The 22,143-nt window shown below is 34.5% G+C and overlaps 1 protein-coding gene across 1 annotated transcript; it reads right to left on the bottom strand.

The window, feature by feature from the left end:
* Nucleotides 1-598: 598 nt before the first annotated feature.
* Nucleotides 599-21,372, bottom strand: LOC134234775 (uncharacterized; the record flags this gene model as incomplete). The annotated part of the gene is made up of 9 exons (XM_062716822.1): nucleotides 21,283-21,372; nucleotides 14,902-15,846; nucleotides 3,764-4,468; nucleotides 3,362-3,545; nucleotides 2,819-2,977; nucleotides 2,472-2,547; nucleotides 2,184-2,342; nucleotides 2,032-2,095; nucleotides 599-700 (listed from the first exon to the last, which is right to left on the bottom strand). Coding segments are annotated over exons 1-9 (2,484 nt in total), but the record flags the coding sequence as incomplete, so codon positions are not given.
* Nucleotides 21,373-22,143: the final 771 nt, after the last annotated feature.

The raw sequence follows: 22,143 nt of genomic DNA, 5'->3' as shown, positions 1-22,143 counted from the left end.
TGATAAGCTACTAATAAGCAGTCTTTCTTTTGGAACAAAGAAGTAAAATGAAACGTTATTTTACTTCAAATAAATGCATCAGGCAAAGACATTCAAAGGTGTAGTATATGCAAATTTGGTTTCAACACATTTTTTTATATACGGTATATTCTAGAAATGTACCTTGTTTTGATTTTGTCATGGAGTTGATATATTCATTTTTTGACTATTCATTATTTTGATTTATATTCTGTTAATTATTTCAATTCAAAGTTTGTGGGCAACCAAAAGCACTGTATCTCGAGAAGCAATTTCATGATTAGTGTACTAGTACTTTTGTTCCTGTACATGTGACATATATCCGTGCGTGAAATATAAATTCGTTGGTTAGTGTGATCCAAAACATCTGCAAATATTGATCCCCTCCAATTATAATGTTTTCAAATTTAATGTAAAACTATTGCATGGCTTCAAACAATTTTTATTAAAATAATGCTTTTAAAATACATAATGCTTATCATCAATGTGCTTAAAAGCTAAAAATGGCTTAAAAACATGCCGTAAATTTAATACTGAAAATATAAATTTTACTTAAACACAGTACCTGCATCGTTATTACCTGTTCTGAAAATCCGATAGAAGCAATTCCATTCGTAAAAAAACTTATCCCAATCACATGATGCGTGGTCAATTTTTCTCCATCCCAGATGCGGACGTGGGCCTACGTAATAGATAAGTAAAGTACAAAGATGAATTATTATATAGGCTAAAAATATGGATTTGCCATAATTTATATATGTACTAGTTGTGATTTAATTAATATTCGTGAGAATCAAATTTCATGGATTTCATTGTCGAGTCGATCCACGAAATAAAATGTTCATCAAAGTTTGGTGCCTCCAATTTGATTTATGATAAACAGACGATTCTCGTTAATACATGCGAATACCACCTCCCCCTCCTTCCTCACCTTTTGTCCCGTTCTCTTGTTTTAAAGCCAATTCATGTAACTTAATAAGATATAATCTTCATTTTTATTGTATAAAGTTCAGAGAAAAATGTTACATTAAGGCTTATTCCTGAAAATCAATAAAAATATAGCCGTAAGAATATCAAGCTTTTAGGGTATATCATTTATGAGTGTGTTTTCTTTGATGATTATCCGAGGCTTTGTATGTCATATCAGTTTCTCGTCTTGGTATAGTATATGCTCCTTTCTTTGTATAGTATTTATGCAATAAAATATGTTCAAACCATATGCCCCTTTCTTTTAAATGCTATCTCAAGCTTAGTCCCTGTCCACCTTGATATTTTGAGCCTGAAACCTACTTTTAATAATAAGCCCAGCGAGACAACTAATGATATGTTTAATGAATTCAATTGATGAAACATTTTAGGTGTTGGCGTTCAATAACGTGTTTTTTTTTTTACTGCCTACTAGATTGATGAGGAGGAATAGAATATCGTTTCGGATGTGACACTTCCGGATTATCATACTACGTATCTTGTTTATTTGATACAGTCTAATTAAATTATATTGATTGCATATTAAATATTGATCCATCAATATCTTTCTCAATAAGGCTGCTAATTATGGTAATAAACTAGCCTTTCATTATGTCATAAAAGTAAAATTTGAATTTGGATGAAAGGTGATGCGGTTTAAGTGCACTTTGTGGAATATTATCGAAATTGACTTTCCCTTTGCTCGTTGAGATGTAACATACTGGTCTTCACTTTAATGCAATATTCAGGGGAATTTAATTTCCACAAACGTCAACGACCAAATTCATAAGCACAGTTCGTGCTCTTTCGCAATTTCGATTTTAGACTAAAGCGATCAAGAAATCTATTTTCAAAAATATTTTCTTGGCAAAAAGAAACCTATTTTAAGTGTGCTCCATCATGTTTGTACAAGGTAGTTCCTGACCAGGTTTATAATATTGTATACAAGGTGTATGGCGCATTTCTGTAAAAACAAATAGGGTTATATCGTAGGTTCTAAGGCATTAAAATAAGACTGTCCTTAACAAATAAACTGTAGCTACTTACTGGATTTTCTTTTCCCGCAATTTGTCCCGAAGCTATTAAGTTCTCGGAAGGATGTAGCTCGAGGCTGCAAATAAGAAATGATGTTCAATCCTTTTCAGTTACATATCAATCGTTTATTTTTACAAGAATACCTTCTATACCAGAAGTCGTACCATGAAATGTCCTCCGTATGACCCAGATAATGCCGCTGGGTGTCGCCCCTGTCCTCATTCCGCCGGAAGAAGACCGCCACAGCCGCCACATAATACAGAAGTTCACCCGTCCTATACACCACCACGCTTTTACAACCCTCACGTGCATGGAAACCGTAACTAAGATAAAGGTCAAGGTCAACTTAAATAATAATATAGGTTAGTATTTTTATGATAGTAATCTATATGCACATAAATCTATGTTCTTATGAAGAAATATCGAGATAAACGAGGTTATATTAAGGATACATCCATTCCAATTTCAGCTTTTTGTCCGGTCGTTGTCCATCGTCGTCGGGGTAGGTAATGGATGGTGGGAAATATTCTATAAATGATATCAAAACTTATAATGGCTAAAATTCAAAAGAACATGCTGCAAGTTTCATAGAATCAAGCATAAATAGATAATATTTTTGCTGAAAACATTTTCTTAATTAAATTGTGAAAGCATAGGAATCTTAGCGATAAATTTGCTCATGTTTCTTTTCTATGTTTAATAACAAAACTTTATTTACAGGTTATTGCACATATCAATGCTAAGAAGAAGTATGGATTACACATGATAACAGTGCTTAGAAGAAGCCTGTATTATTAACCTCTGACTCTGCCCCGTATGGTGAACTTGACGCTGTCGTCCTCCTCGAAATGTCTGGCTGAGATTGGCTCCTGATACCCGTTAACAGGTACCCCATTCAGTATTCCCTCCTGAGGCGACGGAGAATGCTGCATGCCATATTCATCAATTTCATCCAACTCTGGGTAATTTAATCATGATATATTACAAACTATATTTAAATGATTAATTAACACAGTTTCATGCATGGTTATTGAAACTAGAAGTGTGGTTACTTTCCATGGTTAATATTTCAAAGCATCATGTCTTTTTAGTTATCACTATATCTTTTTTTAATGCTGCTCCATAATGCTCGTAATACAATGATTGTATTTTGTGTTTTTGTCTCCGAAACCTTTTTATAGATATTCTTTATAAATCTTTCAATATTTATGATAAAGCGTGCTGGAAAATTTTGCAAATAGGTTTATCTCTGAAGAAGGACTGTGAATGTAGTACTACATGTATTTCTTCCTAAAAGAGAGAGAGAGAGAGAGAGAGAGAGAGAGAGAGAGAGAGAGATTACCTCCATCGTTTGCTTTGTGGAACTTTTTCATTCTACTAGCCACACTCATGGAATCACTTCCTGAGTTGCTGCTAGGAGCAGGGCGTTTAACATTTTCTGGTTTTAGAGGTTCTAATTCTGGTCCACAGGCAATAAAATTATCCTGGTTTTTAAACTCGTTGAATAATTGGCTGAAACTCTCAACCTGTGAAAATAGTAAATATTTAAGGTTTCACTCATCTTATGAACTGCACATATTAGAAGTGATAGAAATTAATTCTTCAAAACTACTTCGCCAAATTATTATAAAATCGTTGTGATTTAAAATACTTTTCTGTTCTTTAAAGTATAATCTGTACGATTTTCAAAGTTTTGAATACCCAGTGGTAGAATTAAATGTTGATTTCGGGATAGTATACTAACCTTTTTATGAGGTTGCTTTTCAGTATACAAAGCATGTATATCGATATTTGTCATGTCCCCCATGGTGAGCAGTAAATCCTCAAAGTTATGCCTAGTGTTAGGATTGATGTAAAACTTTTCTCTTTTGTCCCTGTATTCATTGTTTATCACGGTTATTACTCTGGGCTTGTTTTTAGGAGCATTTTTTGGTGATTCTGATCTTTTGAATAATTCGACCTCACTTTTTCGAACACGACTTGCTGAGGGTTTTCGATTGTTCCAAAACTGCTCTCTGGATTGACCATATGGGATGTCAAGAGCAGGTTTTTTAACTGAGGACACAATGTAAGACCTCCCTTGCTGAAATGATGTCACACTCTTAATTTCTTTTCCATCTGGTAAGGAAAACACATATCTAACTCCTGACGTTGTTTCAATTCGATCATTCAGATACACAAGAAGTGCCTCAAAGTTCAGGAATTGTTTTGGATTAATACAAACATTTACTCCCTTGAAATCTTTATCACCATTCCTAAAGAAGGTCACTCTCTTTCCTTTCCTATCAGTCGTTCTATGTACTTCAATCTTTTCGTTGAAATCTGAATTCATTTTGGCCTGTTCATACCTTCCCATCACAAATGGGGGATATTCCCTGTAAGTATCTGTATGTGGCCTTTGTACTGGGTACACTTCATACTCATCGTCACTGTAGACTGGAATTTCACTCTGAAAAGGAAAAATACCAATTGCAAAGTCAGTCACGAGGATAAGATATACTTATGCAGCTTTGCAATATCTGATGCGCTTTTGGTGTATAGGAATTACTGTATGCATTATGCAGTACAGTATATAGTATACAGTTGGATAAATGTTTATGTCAGTTACTTGAAATTACTTCTGTTCTTGTAATCTCACTTAAATATTTTTTTGGAAGTAATTTACACAATCACGCTACACCTGACAAATGTTAACTGAGAAATGGGTATTTTAACTGCTGTGTAAACTGAAGGATTAGTCCATATATCTAACTAATTATGTCATGAAATTAAAATTAAGGTGTTTCTACAAGAGAAATAAAGCCTATTCCGGATAAATGATTGTTGTGTTTATTTCCTCAAACAAAAAATGGGGGCCTTGTAACGAAGCAATTTTTACGTCATGAAATCTTCTGCGAATGTTGCAATTGAATTAATCACCACGCGAATAATTTCAAGTAAGGTACCATACTAAACAACAAACTAAGACAGTTTGTAACTATCGCTAAAAATTACACACAACGCTTTGTTACAGGGAAATCTCAAATTTATTTAGCAAATTCCAGTTTTTAAAACAGTATATAGTGACATGGTGTCCGGCTGGGGTACTATTATAGTACCCACATCTAATTGCACCTCTTAAGCCACTGAAATAAAAATAATTAAGACCTTCAAAGAATCTATGTGAAATAGTGCCATTGGTAACTCCTTTTTTTACGTTTAATTTTAGAAATATTTGAGGTCTTCAATATCATTCCTCTATCATATAAGAGGTTCCCATCTCTTTTTTGCAACTCCTCCTATACCACCAAATAAAACTAAGGCTTCAACAAAATCCTTTTTGCGTAGTACCGTTGTGCATTTCTATTATATTTGTCGAAAATATTTTGGGTTTCCAATAACAAAACTTGGACACTTTCATTATATAAGAAGTATCCATCTCTTATCCGCAACTCCTGCAAATTTTGAAATAATGTTTATCCATAAAAAAAATGTCAGCTGCTGATTTTTTATTTTATTAAATTAAAAAAAAGACACCATGCAGTTATTGAGCGAACTTGTATTTTGCAAAATAACTGCATATAGGGTACATCATTTGGGACTATCCCTATATTGTGTTCAAGTTTTATTTTGCTGTTCAAAGAATGAATATAACTTGGATTTTGACATTATGTTATTTAAAAGAAAATATTTCTAATGAACTTGGTCATTTTTTATGCAAAATATTGTAACAATATGCAAGTCATTAAGGACTGGGTCATAATATGGTAGATTTTTATTAATTTTTTATTCTCAAACAATGTAATGAGCATATGGATATTTTATTTTCATTTAATCTAAGATTGAGATGCTTCTTTTTTAAAATTACATCTTAAACAAAGATAACTAAACGAGATTTCTTGGTTTAAACATTTGATTTGATATTTCTCCATACATTGGAGATTTTAAAGAAAAATCCTTTTGGCTAAAGTAAAAATCTTCTTTAATTGATTGAAGGTAAATTTGTACCAATGTTACTTTTATTTTTTTTCTTAAGTACAAATGCTTATTTAAGAAATTTTTTACACATGTAAACATAAAATTCTCTTAAGACAAAATAGAAACTATTTTGTTAGGTTAGGAATAGATGATTAAAGACTTATGAATACATTTATTTTTCTTACAAGCCCTAAATGTACACGTTTTTATCATTGATCACAATGCCTTTCATGTCCCCCCCCCCCTCCCCTCCCCTAAATGTTCAATTTTAGGAGTTTTTTCTTCTTTTGTTTTCTTTTCTTATTTTTGTCATTTTATACCTGCATTTAATCTAAGTCGAACATTACATAGAAAAATTGATTGAAACATGTAAAATTTGCAATGCTCATATTTTGTTTTAAATTTATCGAATGATTTGAAACATTAAAGTTCTTCTAATTCTTAATTTTTAACGGTCTTCAGGTACAATTGCAGATGTTATATCAAACCAGTTTTAATTTTTTTTTTATTTTAAAATCATTATTTATCAGTTTTACAATAGTTTTTACTACTCACTTTCGCCTCTTGTTCGTGCACATGATCATCCCCTTGAATTGGGGGATCATTTTTAAGATTCCTTTCGCTCTTGTGTCTCCTTGTTATAGTATTTCCTTTAAACATGATTATCCTCGTTCTACATACATTAACTATATCGGAGAGCGTCACGAAACATCCTCACTTGAAGGACCTTGAAACATTGGCGCTATTACGGAGACTGCTGCCAAGCGTTGTCACTTTAAAGACCGTGAAACTTCAGTGAAGCGGGACTCTGTGGTATTCGTCATCACTACTTCCTTAGCAACCATATTTTTAAAAAGTAAACTTAAATAGGTTTGTATTGTAAAATATTGTTCGCTCGGTTGAAAAGTTAACCAATCTTTAATTGTATTTTGTCATGGATTACTAGTATTGATTAATTAACCTTCTTCTTGTTTTTTATAATCCACTGTTGTCATTTTGTTTTTAACTTTTGTATTAAAAAATAGAACCATTTAAAACATTATTTCTAATTCGATAAATTGTGAAAACAATGAATATTATAAGTGATAAGACAAAAAATGTTCAAGGAGGTAAATAATATCGAATTTGAACGAATGAGAAATTTTGCTTTTACAATGCAAGCATCTGAGGTCCTATCAAAATGTTACTAAAAGTCAATTAAGAATACCTTAGTGGTTGTGCCGATACGTGAAGTCTTCTTACTTTGCCCTTTCATGTTCGTTGTTTTAGTTAGAGACTTCTTCGAGCGCCTCGTTGCCATGTTTGTATGATGAGGCCTAGACATTATCACGCTTAATATCCCTCAATTCTAAAAGCGAAGAATCTGCCATATCTTCATGATATCAAAATTAATTATGCAAAGGTAGACGCTTGGTTTGACTGTTTACTGGATATGATGCTGGGAGACAGTGGCTGAGCATATCATGGAGTACTCTTTTATTTAGCCAGGTTTTCTAAATATTTCATTAACTAGCTGACTTTGTGTATATAGTTCTCTTCTGCCTCGGTAACTCTTCCTTAAAACGTGATTGATAGTAGTGAAGCGACAAATTTATATTTTTTATGTTTCAAACCTTTTTTATGAAAAGAAAGGCTTTCAAATTGAAGTTGTCCCCTCTTACTCATGGATTAAATATATCATTGTATATGGTTTTTGAAATGTCTTTACGTTACAGTATGAATAAGCTTTAAAATAGTCATGAAAAGGCACTGCAAAGTGCTTATAAATGAAACTGATCAAAAAGTGACATATATTCATCGTGTCTCTTGAAAAACCTTTCGGTATACTAGTATTGTAAATGTACGGTATGTCGCTTAAAATATGCTCAGTTAATGCGTCATATTAAAGTCTAGGAGAGGAAGATGAAATATGATGATGATGATGAGGGGATATTAAATACCCAGTATTTACATACCTTTGTTTGAGGCGATGTTTAAATATTTTTGTGTTTAATTATATGAAGGATTTTTAAATATGCAAGGAAAGAACATGCTCATTCGTACATTGTAACCATGATAGATATTAAGGACATGATTAATTTTTGTTAAGTGTTCGTTTTAATTCAGCAAAATGTAAAATTCAATGTGGCAAACTTATTTAAATACAAATAGATGTTTCTGTCAAGGCTACTTTGATTGAATATTCCATCATTATTAGTTTCTAAATAGATATTTTATACTGAAAAAAAAAACTTGCCAACTTTGTTGAATAAAGTTATTTTAAAAGTTTTTCTTTCAAATGATTTCAAAAAGGATCATTTGCTGTCAAACAATTAATGACTTGCCAATACAAAACGGATACAGATAATTACAAAGTCTCAAAGCATATAACCGGACGTAGCAACGTCATAAATATTAACCATTGTTTTAGGGAGAATGAAAAATGCGAACAATTTAAACTCTAGTAATGTTATAAAAACCACTCCATTCCGACCTTTTACAAAACAGACATTGAGTCGTATTGTTTTCATGTAAATACCTATAAATTTGAGAAAATTATGTCCATCACAAATGTTGATTCACTATTTAAACTGTCTTTATTAGCTAAAAAGATATTGGCCTGCTTTTAGTAACTATTTAATTGATACTACTCTTCCTCACTTGACTTTGTATTTTGTATATATGTAATTATGTTCCTGTACCTCATATACCATTGTATGGTCTGAGTGTAAATAAACAAACAAAGTCCGTTCTAAAAGTCGGAAATCTTGAGAGGTAATTGTTTTAATTATACATAATTATACTCTCCACTTAATTTTACTGTCCACTTACAGAATCTTTCATCCATTGAAGCTACTCCTATTTAACTCTCAGAATACCCCGGGTGTATAAAAACAAAAGATTGTTCAAGATTTGGTATGCAGTTTTACACAGGCTTTATTGGGATTTTTGGATAAAACCATGGTTTGGGCTAATTGAAAAATTCCTATTTGGTGCATTCTGCATTCTATAAAGCAATTGCATTATAACTGATTCAGCCAATTTAGCGTGCAGAAAATTTATAGACCTGCAATACAGTACGTAATTCTAGAAAAATCAATTGTTTCTCTCTTATAATATACAAGATAGAAACTGGAACCATTGAAACCGTGTCACTCATGCATAACTAATAAAGCCAGATTAGAGATCAATATGTAATAGAATAAAGAATTCCCATTTATCTCAGTTACCAGGGCTTGACTAATTTCGCAGAGGATATGGTTTATAATTGGGAGGGAATTAAAAACTTTTCATCTTAAAATTGAATTTGAATTGTGCAAATCTTCTGAATTGTTATTGTATGTCAACTATTCGGCGTGACGTATCCCCAAAAATTCAATTTTTAAAAAATATATTTTAAAAGATATTCTTCATTGAACCAGTAATACGATTTAAAAAATAATGATCTTTGATAAGGGAAGCACTGGAATGGTTATGGATGATAATTTCGGTGTGGGAAGTAATTAATTTTCAATGGAATGCCAACATCCATAAGGGAGATATTTCGCTCCCGACGAACATAAAATGAGCACTGCCCATGACTACCAGTAAATAGGAGGTAAACAGATTAGAGGCTAGTCGGATAATCCTCTGGTCGCTTTTCGTCCATAATTCACAACATTAAAAACAGCATTCTTTTTATAGTTGGTCAATGAAGAGCCAAACAAGTCATTTACTTCCCCTTGTTCATTTTGTCGATGAGACAGTATGATGTTTAGGTACAGTAACGCACATACGTATATACTTTGTTATATAATTGTCCTATAATTTAATTGATAACTATAAAATCAAGAACGGTGTGCTGGACTTTGATTTTTCAAAATGTGAAAGCTAAAAACAACAAACTCACGTCGCCCGGAGTCATTTCGCTGTCATATTGTGAACCGGTTGACGTCGACTGAGTAAAAGGTTTCTCCTCACTAGAATTCTTTCTCAGGAGCGATAAACCCTTTGGAGTGAATTCACCATTAGAATATTCTCCGTATTCAGGAATGACATGTTCCGTGAGAGAAATATCAGAAATATCATTAGGCTTTATATTGTTTTCCCCATATAATTTTCCACTATTTGTATTCTTGTCAGAATTCAGTTCCTCAAAAATATTGTCTGCAGTAAAGCGCCTGAGATCTATGTGCTTTGATGATTTTGAATGAGTTAGAGATCGAGAGGGACGTCTCTTATGAACACTGTCTTGGTTCCCACTTTCTCGGCTGCTCTCTTCGAGCCTCTTCAGTGATGCAGTATCTGCCATGCTATATCTCCGACTGTCGATCGACCAGTTAGCGGTGGACATCTTTCTGGACAGTCGGCGACTGTTTCGACGACTTCCAACATTTGATCCTGACTGTGGCGCTGGCGTGTTCATTGTGCTACATACAGTAATTAATCCAACTGTTTCCGTCTTTTCGTTAAATTTAATTCTTCTCCATTTTTGATATTCTTTGTGAAATCAAAAGAACAGAAAGTCTTCATCTTTAGGAATGGTTTTTGGTCAGACTTTGGTTAAATTTTCGTGTTTTGTTATGAACCCCGTTATATTGTAACGTAAGAGACCGCCGTGTAATTCCTTCTGTGTCCATTCCTTGCCCGTAGCATGTTTTATTAGGTTCGGTACAATTAAGAAAGAAGTTGATAAATATTGGATGAGTTTCCTTACCTAACGTCGATGTTTTCATTGGCTTTTGAGGGAATAAGAAATGCTCCAAGGAAAACGAGAGATTTCATTACAGTGCTTTTCCTTTGATTTGTTTTCCAATATATTGATGGTTTCGTGAAAAATTCAATTAAATTAAACACATTTCTAAAAATATATATTAGCCTGATTATTTACAATTAATATGAACTAATTACTGTTTTGCTACTTAAATCCTCCAGACTTTTGATAAACACACACATTGAGTCCTAAGAGGGATAACTTCTTTTATTGTGTAGTCTTTTCCAGGTTATTAAGACTCGGGAACAAAATTTTCCAAGTATCGATATGATTTCTGTTGTGTGTATTTTAAAAAATAATATAGGAAACATATTAAAACTTGATTTTATATTTTTACAAGTACTCCTGTTATTTCTGTTACAAGTATTAGTTTGCTTACGGCTTAGATTGTAGGTGTGAATGATAAAAAGTGATATATATATTTTCGGAACATTACCTTGCTTCTCTGCATATTTACTTCGGATACCTCTGCATCAGGTACATCAGCCAATGTGCTCCGATGGAGGAAAGCCGAAACAGTTCCAGATTTCATGTACACTCTTGTAGTACTGAGAGTGTGTTGTTCTTGTTCTGTCACAACAATTTGTCCCATATTTGGCTGAAACACAATTTCTATTACAGGGGAGTTTGAATTTTCCTTCGGTCTTAATGAGCGATTGCTACTGATTTGAGAACTAAACCGACTCTGATTTTTGGAAACTACTTTGTTTTCAGAAAAGTTTTCTTTCAGGTCTTCGGAATCATCGAAATTTTTGTCGAGAAGCACAAATGAATCAAAGTGCTTCTGATATTCTCTTTTGACGGGTACATGCACCTCAGTGTACAGGTGTGCAGCTTCGTTTGTACTGTCGCGTCTATGAATATGTGGTTTGTATTTCAATTTAGTTTCGACTTTCTGTTGGGTACGTCTACTGATGTCTTGATGATCAGGTTGGGTTTGACGAACATGTTGCGTGCGAGGTGTTTCCTGATAATTCTTCAGAACTTCTGGTGCTTCCTTTGTAAAAGTAGGACTTCTTGGCACATAAATGCGGCTATTCGTAGAATCAACAGAATAACTTACAGGCTGTTTTCTCGAAGGCATTGGTTTCACTATTGCTGCTTTTCTACTTTTATCTTTTGCTGATAAGAGGGAGCTCAATGATGAAATATCATTAAAGCGAGCAAAAGAGTTATCCTTATCCGTGTATGTGGAAAACCTTATTGGCAAACCAGAATCGGAAAAGGACACTTGACGTTTGCCCTTCTCTTCCTTGACCAGAGTCTGAACTTTGTTCACACTTTCTTTTCTTCTTCCATACACATCGCTGTACAAAAGTCGACGATTGCATGTGTCGATATTCCATTTCTTTCCAATTCGATTTCTTAAATCATTTCCGTACTTTTTACGTTTTTTGAAAGAACTGAAATTTTCTACGGAGATCTTGACGCGTTTATGAATGTTTTCGGTAATTTTTCCTTCGTTAGAATTCGTTGTGGCACTAGAATGGTTCTTTGTATTTTCGTCTGATGTTGTAACATTCAAATTATCCTTCTGTGGAATGTTCTTAATCTCTTTACCTTTTGGATTCTTCAAGACGTTGTTTGTTTCCGAGATACTTTTATTATCACGGTCGTTATCATCCGTAATACTTTCAACATCTTTATTCTTCATTCTACTTTCAATTTCTTCCCCATTTTTATCGCCTTTACGTAGATCTCTTGCCATTGTGTTCGTTGAAGGTATTGCCTTTTTGTTTTTAAAAGTTGTGAAATTTTTGTTACCTTTTTCTTTCTTTGAAGTTGTCTGCAAGTCATTTGGAATCATTTCTGTTTTAAAAGAAGATGCTTGCTTGTTATCTATACCAGTACGCCTTACCCTCCCTTTTGATTCCATTTTCCATGTTTTCGTAAGTTTTAAACTTTTATCTGAATCATATGGGTCATTTTTGATTTCTGACATCAGAATGTTGTTCCCTGGCACCTCTTCTGACAGCGGAATAGATTCTGATATTTTCCTTCGAAATTTGTCTTTATTTATTAGATTGACAGTTTGTTTTTTAACGAATCCTTTTTGCCACGTAGGTGTCAACAGTTTTCCTTCAGATCCCCTCTTCAGTATGTTGGTCCGCCTGAGCTTGTCCTTTTTAAGTCCTTCTTTGTCAATAGGGGCAGGTTTCGCTAGCATTGAGTTACTGTTTCCTGTGTCATTCTCCTCATCCTTGGATTTGAATACACTTTCAGTGATGATATTTTCATCCAGGTCGGTCGGACCAGACACAACAATATTTGGAATTTTATTAATGTTGCCATCCCCAGAACCTCTGTTTGTAATCGTCGAATCAATGCTATCGCTCATTTTCCTTAATTGGAATTTCAGTCCCATGTGTATATATGATAATTAATTCCCTTACCTAATTAGGTTATTTCTAATATTTCCAAAGTTTTCACTATCATACTGACAGAATCATCTGACTGATATTACTTGATAACCCTGCGTATCATTGTGCCTTCCACCACCTTGAGGTATTTTGTCATATCTATGTTTGCTCTTATATTGCAGTAGTTTCCTCAGAGAACATTGGGAATTCTTCGAAGATTTATTCAATATCCTTGTCATTGTGAATTGACTGTTGTTTCATTTCCGGTTTGTATTTTGCCGGGACTCTGCGTTTCAAATATTTTTAAATATCCACTGGACATTCTTTGCTTACCTCAAGACGCACATAGGGGTATTTAACACTTTGTTTACTTGTACTTATGTGATGAAGGATTGTTCAATCGCGATTCTTGCCGAAAAGTTAGTTATGATTGATGAGAGAGAGAGAGAGAGAATTCCTTTTTTTTACTATATTGAATAATTAATATCATCGCATGTATCAAAATTTCAACAACAGCAACTTTAATAAATAAATAACGTAAGAGCTGATAAAATTTTGTTTAGAGAAAGATAAATCTTTATAACGGTAAATCAATGGTTCTTTTTCATACGTATTTAATGTTAAGAGTGTTAATAACCTTTAAGCAGCTGTCATTAAATCTATTTTCTGTTGATTGATCATTTTAAGATATTTATATCTCTAATGCACCCTGTGCAGACTTAGAACTAAAGTTCATCGTCACCTTCACTACATGGGATGAAAAGCGTACAAAACAATCAGTAAACAATTATCTTATTAAAATATGTTTTTACAGTTTATGTTCTTAACTATTTCTTCAATAACAACGTTAACTACCCAGTATCGATGCTTGTTCATTGAGTGAGCTAAAATACCGTTTGTTGAAATTCACTTTGTTTAATTCCAAAGGGGGTACAAGTAACATATCGTAAAATACATTGTTTTGACAACAAAAATTTGCATTAGTTTGTTATGTTTCTAATACTGTAAATAATGAAGTGCGAAAAGCACTGACTTGTACAGTCGACGGCTAACTTTTACAGCTGGACGAAATATGGAAGTTTTGCGATATGAATATTTAGTTTAAAAGTTAAGTAGAAAGGGTTACTTTTAAGTTTTTATATAATGTTTTTCGGAAGGGATAGTAATAATCCGATAGGCAACCACCCTATCCTCAACCCCCCTTCCCACCTTTATCTTCCTCAAGGTTTCTTTTAGTTATTTTTTATTCCCTATTTGATTCCTTTAGAAAATTCTTGAAAATAAATAGAATCCGTTACAAATTCATTATTTTTATAACAGTATATTATACTGCTTCACATCTTCTCATCCGTTCTGGTTATGTATAAGCACTTATATGGTTTAATTATCCATTATAACTCCCTATCCCTTTATGTAAAACATATTTTAAAGCCTAAGTGAGCTGTCCACTGTAAAAGCCAGTGCTTCTCGCTAAAGTCCAATTACATGTAGTACTATATTCAAAATTGATTTTTCTTACTTACATATTGTTTTCAAAGCTTGAATCACAGCATAATATGATTTTTTTTTTGTCATTATTAAATACATCTTAATATTAATTCATTATCAATATTAATTTTAATTTGGCTTCAGCTGAAATAGATTTCTTATCTTATGAATATATTTCATAAATAATCCATGTCTTATTTGTGAAACATAATTTGTGGCTTTAAGATTTCATCTTAGTATGGTCCTCTAAAGAAATTGGTGTAAAGTGTACACAAAATTGATGGGGAATGGGAAAATGCTCTGAAATGGAGAGCAATATAAAATGTGTGAGAAATCTTTACTTACTTTTGTCATGGAAGGCAGTGATTTGCCGGAAGGCGAGTCAAACTGAGGTATAGGCGGAAGTGCTACATCTAGGTCAGTAAATATGTCAGAATCGGACGGGGACACCGTTGTCTTCACCATGACGTATTTATCGTCATCACTCGACGGGTAGTCCACTCTCCGTTTGTGGACCACGTTGTCATTTCTGTCACTTTTCTCCGTGTCCCCATCTTCTCCACTGGAATAATCCTCCTTCATTCTCCGACTATGGAGCAGCCGTTCGGCACGATTTAAAATGGAAGCCCTTTTACTTCGTGCTTTTGCCTTCAGATCCTCGACTCCACTAATGTCGGAGTTGGAGACAGAGTTAGATAAATTATTTTTTGGGTGCCTTTCTCGATATGAATCCATTAGCTTTTCTAAATCGTGTGTGTTTTGAGTGTGTCGTGTCACTGATGTTTTATATGGAAGACTTTCATCTTGGAATCCCTTTTTTGGAAGCCGTAACGGGACTGCGCTCGAATCGTCGGACACCCTCGCTTGAGAACCTAAGTACGTCACTCGAAGATTTGGCACGCTTCTAATATTCCCATATTGTTTGAACTGCTTTTCTTGACCTAACGGTCTCTTTCTTTGTCTATCGTTAAATCGGAGCATCTCCTGCTTTCTTGTCTTTTGATTTTTCCACTCTTGTCTCTCTTTATTTAATTTAGAATATGTCTTCTCCTCTTTATTTTTGGCATATTTACGTCGCCTATTGGGCCTACGTTTGTTTTTATCATTCTCGTCTTCACTTCCGGTTTTCACTAGATCTTCTTCAAGTTCGAGCTCTCGTCTGCTTCGTATCTCTTTCGATCGTCTGCGTCTTAGATTGTCTTCTGATTCTCGGAGGTTGTTTCTATAACGATCTCTGTTTTGATTTGGGGACATTTGCTTCTTTTGGTACATTTCTGTTATTCCCGCTACCTGCAATATAAAGTGCATTCACCTTTTAATCATAGCGGTAAACTATGTACAAAAAAGATGAGAAACCCAAGAATTAATCAGATCATACAAATAACTACGACGTTATTCTTACTATAAATTTTTACAATGAAACTGGGGGATTGTGCGGTATTAGTAGCGCTGGTTCGTTTCCAAATATGGAAGGGAATTACCGCCAAAAGTCTATGTATCTTGCTTTTATTCTTATTATGCCTACTTCTTTATGCTTTGTTATTATTGTAATTATATGTCACTTTATTGTTTTCATATTCGTCTTTATTACATTTCTCTTTGACTTTTATCATTCTTCATTTTTTTCTTTACTTCTATGTTGCTTCATTCTTGTAAATTCATTCTACTTTCTTTTAAACTTAAACAGTTTCTTTAATAAATTATTAGCATTATCTCTACTACGAATGTTAATTCAATCACGCTAACAATGAAGCATATGCAATGAAGACGAATGGAAGTTGTCAAACCGTCAAAATTTAGTGCCACATTATAACGCTAGGTGGCGTGGTGTTCGCTACGAGTGTTGGTAAAACTAGGTAAGCAAACCCGGGTCGGTTTATTTGAGATTCTTCAATACGCCTTAATACTTTATCAATCGAACTTCTGAAGGCCGGATCCGATCTCCCGATCCAATGATGGAAACTCCATATTTATTTTCTCTGGGCACATAGGAATAGCGGCTTTTTTTCAGACATAACTTTATGCTATATACTGAATATGTTCATTTAAAGGACGACCCACTTTTTGTAAGAGTAAGGGTCAAATAAGTAAATGTAGTACGTATAGTAGGAAGAAAATTCAAATTTGATTCTATAGAAGGATTTGAATCTAACTCAAAACCCACCCCGCCTCCGAAATAGGATTTCATTGGCGTCGGAAGTTAATTGAAAGTTGTGGGGGGGGGGGGGGGGTAAGAATTTTTTTTAGACTTTCAAAAAAAAAACCTGACAAGCAAAAAAAAAAAAGAAAAGAATAAATGTCCATTTTCCAAACAAAAAAATCCTTTCGTGAGGAGGGGTGGGGTGGGGATGGGTTGAAGGTTCGAACTCCAGTGCCAAAGTTTTTTTTTCCAAATACCACCACTTTCCCCATTTTAAACCTTTACTGCATCGTGTCCATGGAAAGTGGGGTGGGGTGGGGGTGGGGGCTAAACCTGTAAAAATGTTCAATGTCTATACTAAGTCTATCTTTGGAAAAAATGAGGGCTAAGCCCCCCCCCCCCTCCCCGGCTCCGACGTCTATGTATTTTCAAGTTTGGACAATTTCCTGGGGTTTATTTTGCGCTTGTCAAGTTGTTTTCAGCCGGGTAGCTTGAATATTTGTTCTCTTGTTGCCCCCCTCCCCACTTTCAAAAACGATGCTACGTCACTGTTCTCTCGCCTGAAAAATATAATTCTAATAAAGTTATTTGTTGGATATTTGAATTACAGTTTAATTGTTATAAAAATGTTAAATATTTTGATACTAGCTAACCATTATAAATTGGGTTGTTTTTCAGAACCTTCCACTAAACTGAACTTTATTTCACGACAGATAGTAACTGCTGATGTGCGTGATTCTAGGGACAGGGCTTTGCAAGGAGTGAGGAGCATTATGGGTAGGCAGGCGCGGATCCAGAATTTTTTTCCGGGGGGGGGGGGGGCAACCAAGTAAAAAAAATTAAATCCCAGAAATTTCTTGACAAGCATAAAAAGAAGAAAAAAACCTAAACTCGCTCAAACGTCAAAATTCTATTTCGTGGGGGGTGGGATGGGGTAACTTTTTTCCTTGTTTTAGTAACCTTGTTAATTCCAGGGGGTCCTACCCCCTTTAGATCCGCGCATGGAAGGCGAAGTCGGAACCAGACTACATGCACCCAGGCATACTAGAAACACCCCGGTCTTTTTTTCTGCGTTAATATTTTATATTAAAATAGCACTTTTCAATAAAGAAAGAAATATCTTTAGTACGCACCGTGTTTGTCATCAACCAGGAGAGCTAAAAAAAAAATCCTAAAACTCGAAAATTCTATTTGGTGGTGTGAAGGGGGGGGGGGGGGTCGTCAACTTTTTTTCAGTAATAAATTTTACTCATATGCCACTAAGTACATGACTTTTAATATATAAATTAACTATTAGTACTGCAACAAAAAGTGTTAGGGATAAGGGATGGGGGGCAACAAGCCTTTCGCTGAACTTTTCCAGTAGTAAAAACTTACGATTAGGAAAATGTTTCTTGGCCACCCTCTCCTCTACCGATGGAACTAACCCATAGGAGGTCGTCCACCCAGAAGTCAGTATATATATTGAGACTTTGGTGGTGTGATTGTACATTGTATAATTTCTTTTTCGAGAATTTTTCACTCAAATGTAGAAGCCACCTCTTGCCGGTGGAGAGCTGCAAATTTGTCCTATACACTCGGCACTTATAGCCATTAAGCAGTGAGGGATCTTTTTTCGTGCCAGTACCTACTGCGACACGGGACTTTGGATAATACGGTCTAGATCTCATCCGAAGGACCGAACTCCACAGCCTATAGTGGGATTCGAACCCACGACGTACTGGTCAACTCCTTACTACTGTACTTCGTGACTCTATATAGAGCAAACGCCGTAACCACAGTGCCACGCGGGCGACAGCGGACTGCATCCAAGGGGGGGGGGGGAGAGAGAGAGAGAGGAGAGTCATTATCCATATGTACTCGTGAAGATTATCTATGTTTAACTAAATGGTTAAAATGATTTAATTATAAAACACTATTAAAATTAAAATTTTATTTAATATTTATTCATATAGAACCAGGGACCTATATACTAGTATATACATGTAGTCCCTGATAGAACGGATAAATTTTCTTCAAAAACTGAAAACGTTAGTATATATAAACATTGTTTTACGATTTAAAAAAACTATTCGGGGGAAGGGTTGCTAGGAATGGGGGCGAATTGCTATATATAGCGAGATTTCCCACGGAAGACTACCTATATATTGAAACTTCCCCGGGGGCAGTCCCACTGTACATATAGTCTTCCGAAGGAAGCATCACTATGTAGTCAGTCTTCCAGGGGAAATCTTACCATCTAGCGAGACTTCCCAGGGAATGGCATGTATCGGGTACATACCTGGACTTATAACTGTAACAAACATCGTTCTTTTAAAAAATTAAGTTTGATAAATAAAAAATTTAAAAAACTCGAATAACCCCGGCACGGTTTTGTTACCTAATTTTACCAACACTCTTAGCGAACACCCCTGCCACCTAGCGTTATAATGCGGCACTAAATTCGGACAACTTGTATTCGTCTTCATTGAATATGCTTCATTGTTTGCGTGATTGAGTTAACGTTCGTAATAGTTATAATCATTTAAGAAACTGTATCAATTTAAAAGAAAGTAAAATGAATTTACAAGAATAAAGCAACATAGAAGTAAAAGCAAAATGAAGAGGGATAAAAGTCAAAGTGAAATGTAATAAAGACGAATATGAAAATAATAAAGTGACATATAATTACAACAATAACAAAGCATAAAGAAGTAGGCAAAATAAGAATAAAAGCAAGATACATAGACTTTTGGCGGTAATTCCCTTCCATATCCAACAGTGAATCTAAGAGTATTTGATTTTCCGATATTGTGCTGGGATGTCCAACGTCAGTGTCTGATCCCCATAATGTGCATTTGATAATCATGAAAAGAATAAATTACACAGAATGCAAATAAAATACTTATAAACGTCTATCGACCTTTGATAACAAAAAAATGCCAGCCTTCCTAAGATGTAAAATAAATTCTGATGACAGCAATAAAGATACAAATGACTTCTGCTCATTACAATATTGCAGTTCGTTATTTGCGTCTAGCTTTGCATAGTTACAACACGCTACATCAGTCTAGCTTTACTTAGTTAAAGTTTGTTATTATACGTCCGTTTGTCCGTCCGTAGGTTCGTCTGTTACACTTTACCCTTCTCTTATCCGCAACTCTGCTTTTACAACTGAATGCAATTTTATGAGACTTTCACAGTATCTTTGTTATATAGTATCATTGTGCACCTCCTATGTTACTTTTTGATGGGACCTATATTTTGGGTTTTCCAGAGGAAAACATGAATACGGCCATTTTTTTAAATATTGAATAACACTAATCTCTTATCCGCAACTCCTCATACACTACTGAATAAAATTTAATGATACCTTCACAGATTTTCTATTACACGATGGCATTGTGACCTCCTATTTCACTTTTTGATCTGACACTTAATTCGGGTCTCCCAGTGCAAAACGTGGACTTTGCCTTTATAACCATATGGGAGGCGGGGGTATCATTTGGTCCTTATTGGCCACAGTCCCTCTAGTTATACCCCCCGCTTGAAAAGCGGGAGGGTATATAGTAATCGTTAATTCCGTCCGTCTGTACGTCTGTCCGTCCGTCCTTCCGTCTGTCCGTCCGTCCTTCCGTCTGTCCGTCCGTCCGTCTGTTACGCTTTGGGGTACCCATCTCTTATCCTCAACTCCTCTCATACCACTGAATGAAATTTGATGAAACTTTCACAGAATCTTTATCACATATTGCCATTGTGCACCTCCTATTTTACTTTTTGATCCGACACATATTTTGGGTTTCCCGGCCACAGGAAAACATGGACTTTTTCACCAGTTATAACCATATGGGAGGCGGGGGGTATCATTTAGTGAGCTCATCGCTCACAGTACCTCTAGTTTTAATTTAGCTATGCGTACAGACAATTCGCTTTATCAGTCTACATTTCCGTCTAGCTTTGCGTAGTTACAATTCGCTGTATCAGTCATGTTTCAATTCACTGTAATGGTTAAAAATTATCTAATCACATTTTGCTATATGTTTAACTTTGCGTAGTTACAATTCGCTTTTCCAGTATATACTATTTTTACTTCATTACTATTTGCTATATTAGTGAACATGACTTTGCGTTAGTTACAATTTGCTTTTTCAGTCTAGCTTTGCTCAGGAAAAGCCTTATATTGGTACAAGTATATTCTTATCGAGCTTTTTCTATTGAATCAAAGTTTGGTCTTTATTGTCGATTTTGTTAAATCCCATTTTAATAAATACAAGCATAATTTGTATAGAGAGTTCGTAAAAATCATTACATATCAAATGTGTTTGTTTTATACAATATTCAAAATATCTCGATCATATTAGTTAATAAATACTAAAAGAAAAATCCTTTTGACTAAGCGTTCCAATTCAAAAGCGTACATACATTTACTGTTGTAAACTATGAATATTAATGCTGAGGAAGAAAAAAAATACCCTGCCTATGCCAATTTACTCCTTATTTTCAAAAATGCGTATATTTTATAGTTTTTGAGCTCATTTCCCATATTTTAACAGATACATTTCGAACAAGGTAGAATCTAAACCTTGCATCAAATCAAATTTACATACAATGGTTACTGAGACCGAAATCTTGACCATTTTTGGTTTGGACTTACTCTGGTACTGCCCATGGAACCGGCCAAAATTTGGGAACTCCATGATAACGGTAAGTAGATCCCGGGCAACTGAAGCATAGTGACAGAAAACACACGGGGGATGTGGTTGTTAACAGGGGGACCTGTCCCATTACACGGCTCCCATCCCAGGACCGAGCACCCACAGGTACGTAATGGCCTGTATTTATCAATTGTCTTTAAGATATCCATCTTCTAAGTTCATTCTATCATTTATTGTTGTGTATCAAATACTGGTGTTTTCAAATTATTCACATAATGGTTTTTTTCCCTGTGCATTTTAACTACAGATGTCTCCGTCTCTCTTGGAAACTGTGTATTATTTACCGAAGGTGAATATCTAAACATGCTATTAAACACACAGGTAAAAAATGTAATAAGAAATCTTTGTTGCATATACTACGTATATAGATTGCTTATAACATGACACGGTTATTACAATCACAAGAATGTGCAATTTACTCAGACAGAACTCCTCCAAAGATCTTTACAATTCCGGATGAAAAATTTCATTTTTTGAAAAAAAAGTAATCTTTAAGAAAAATAGGTAAATAGGGGAAAACATTAAAGTATTTAAATCTATTCTTGTGGTGACTTTTCCTCTGTCCATTTAAAATGTACCTAAATGCTAACGTACTCAAAAAGTTAAATAAGTTAAAATCTTCTACCCATTGGAAGCCATCTATGATCTAGGGATATGCTTATTGTTTATTAGAAATAATATTAGAAATAAACGAGTTATCGTAAGTTACCACAAGAGCAGTTGAAAAGGTAAACCATATGTTTATTAGCTATC

Source organism: Saccostrea cucullata, unplaced genomic scaffold (genome assembly GCF_032062105.1).
Source record: "Saccostrea cucullata isolate Sc308-1 unplaced genomic scaffold, CSIRO_AGI_Scuc_v1 ctg6090, whole genome shotgun sequence".
Taxonomy (NCBI): domain Eukaryota; kingdom Metazoa; phylum Mollusca; class Bivalvia; order Ostreida; family Ostreidae; genus Saccostrea; species Saccostrea cuccullata.
Note: the sequence above shows the minus strand (reverse complement) of the source record. Positions and strands in the feature narration are given on the sequence as shown.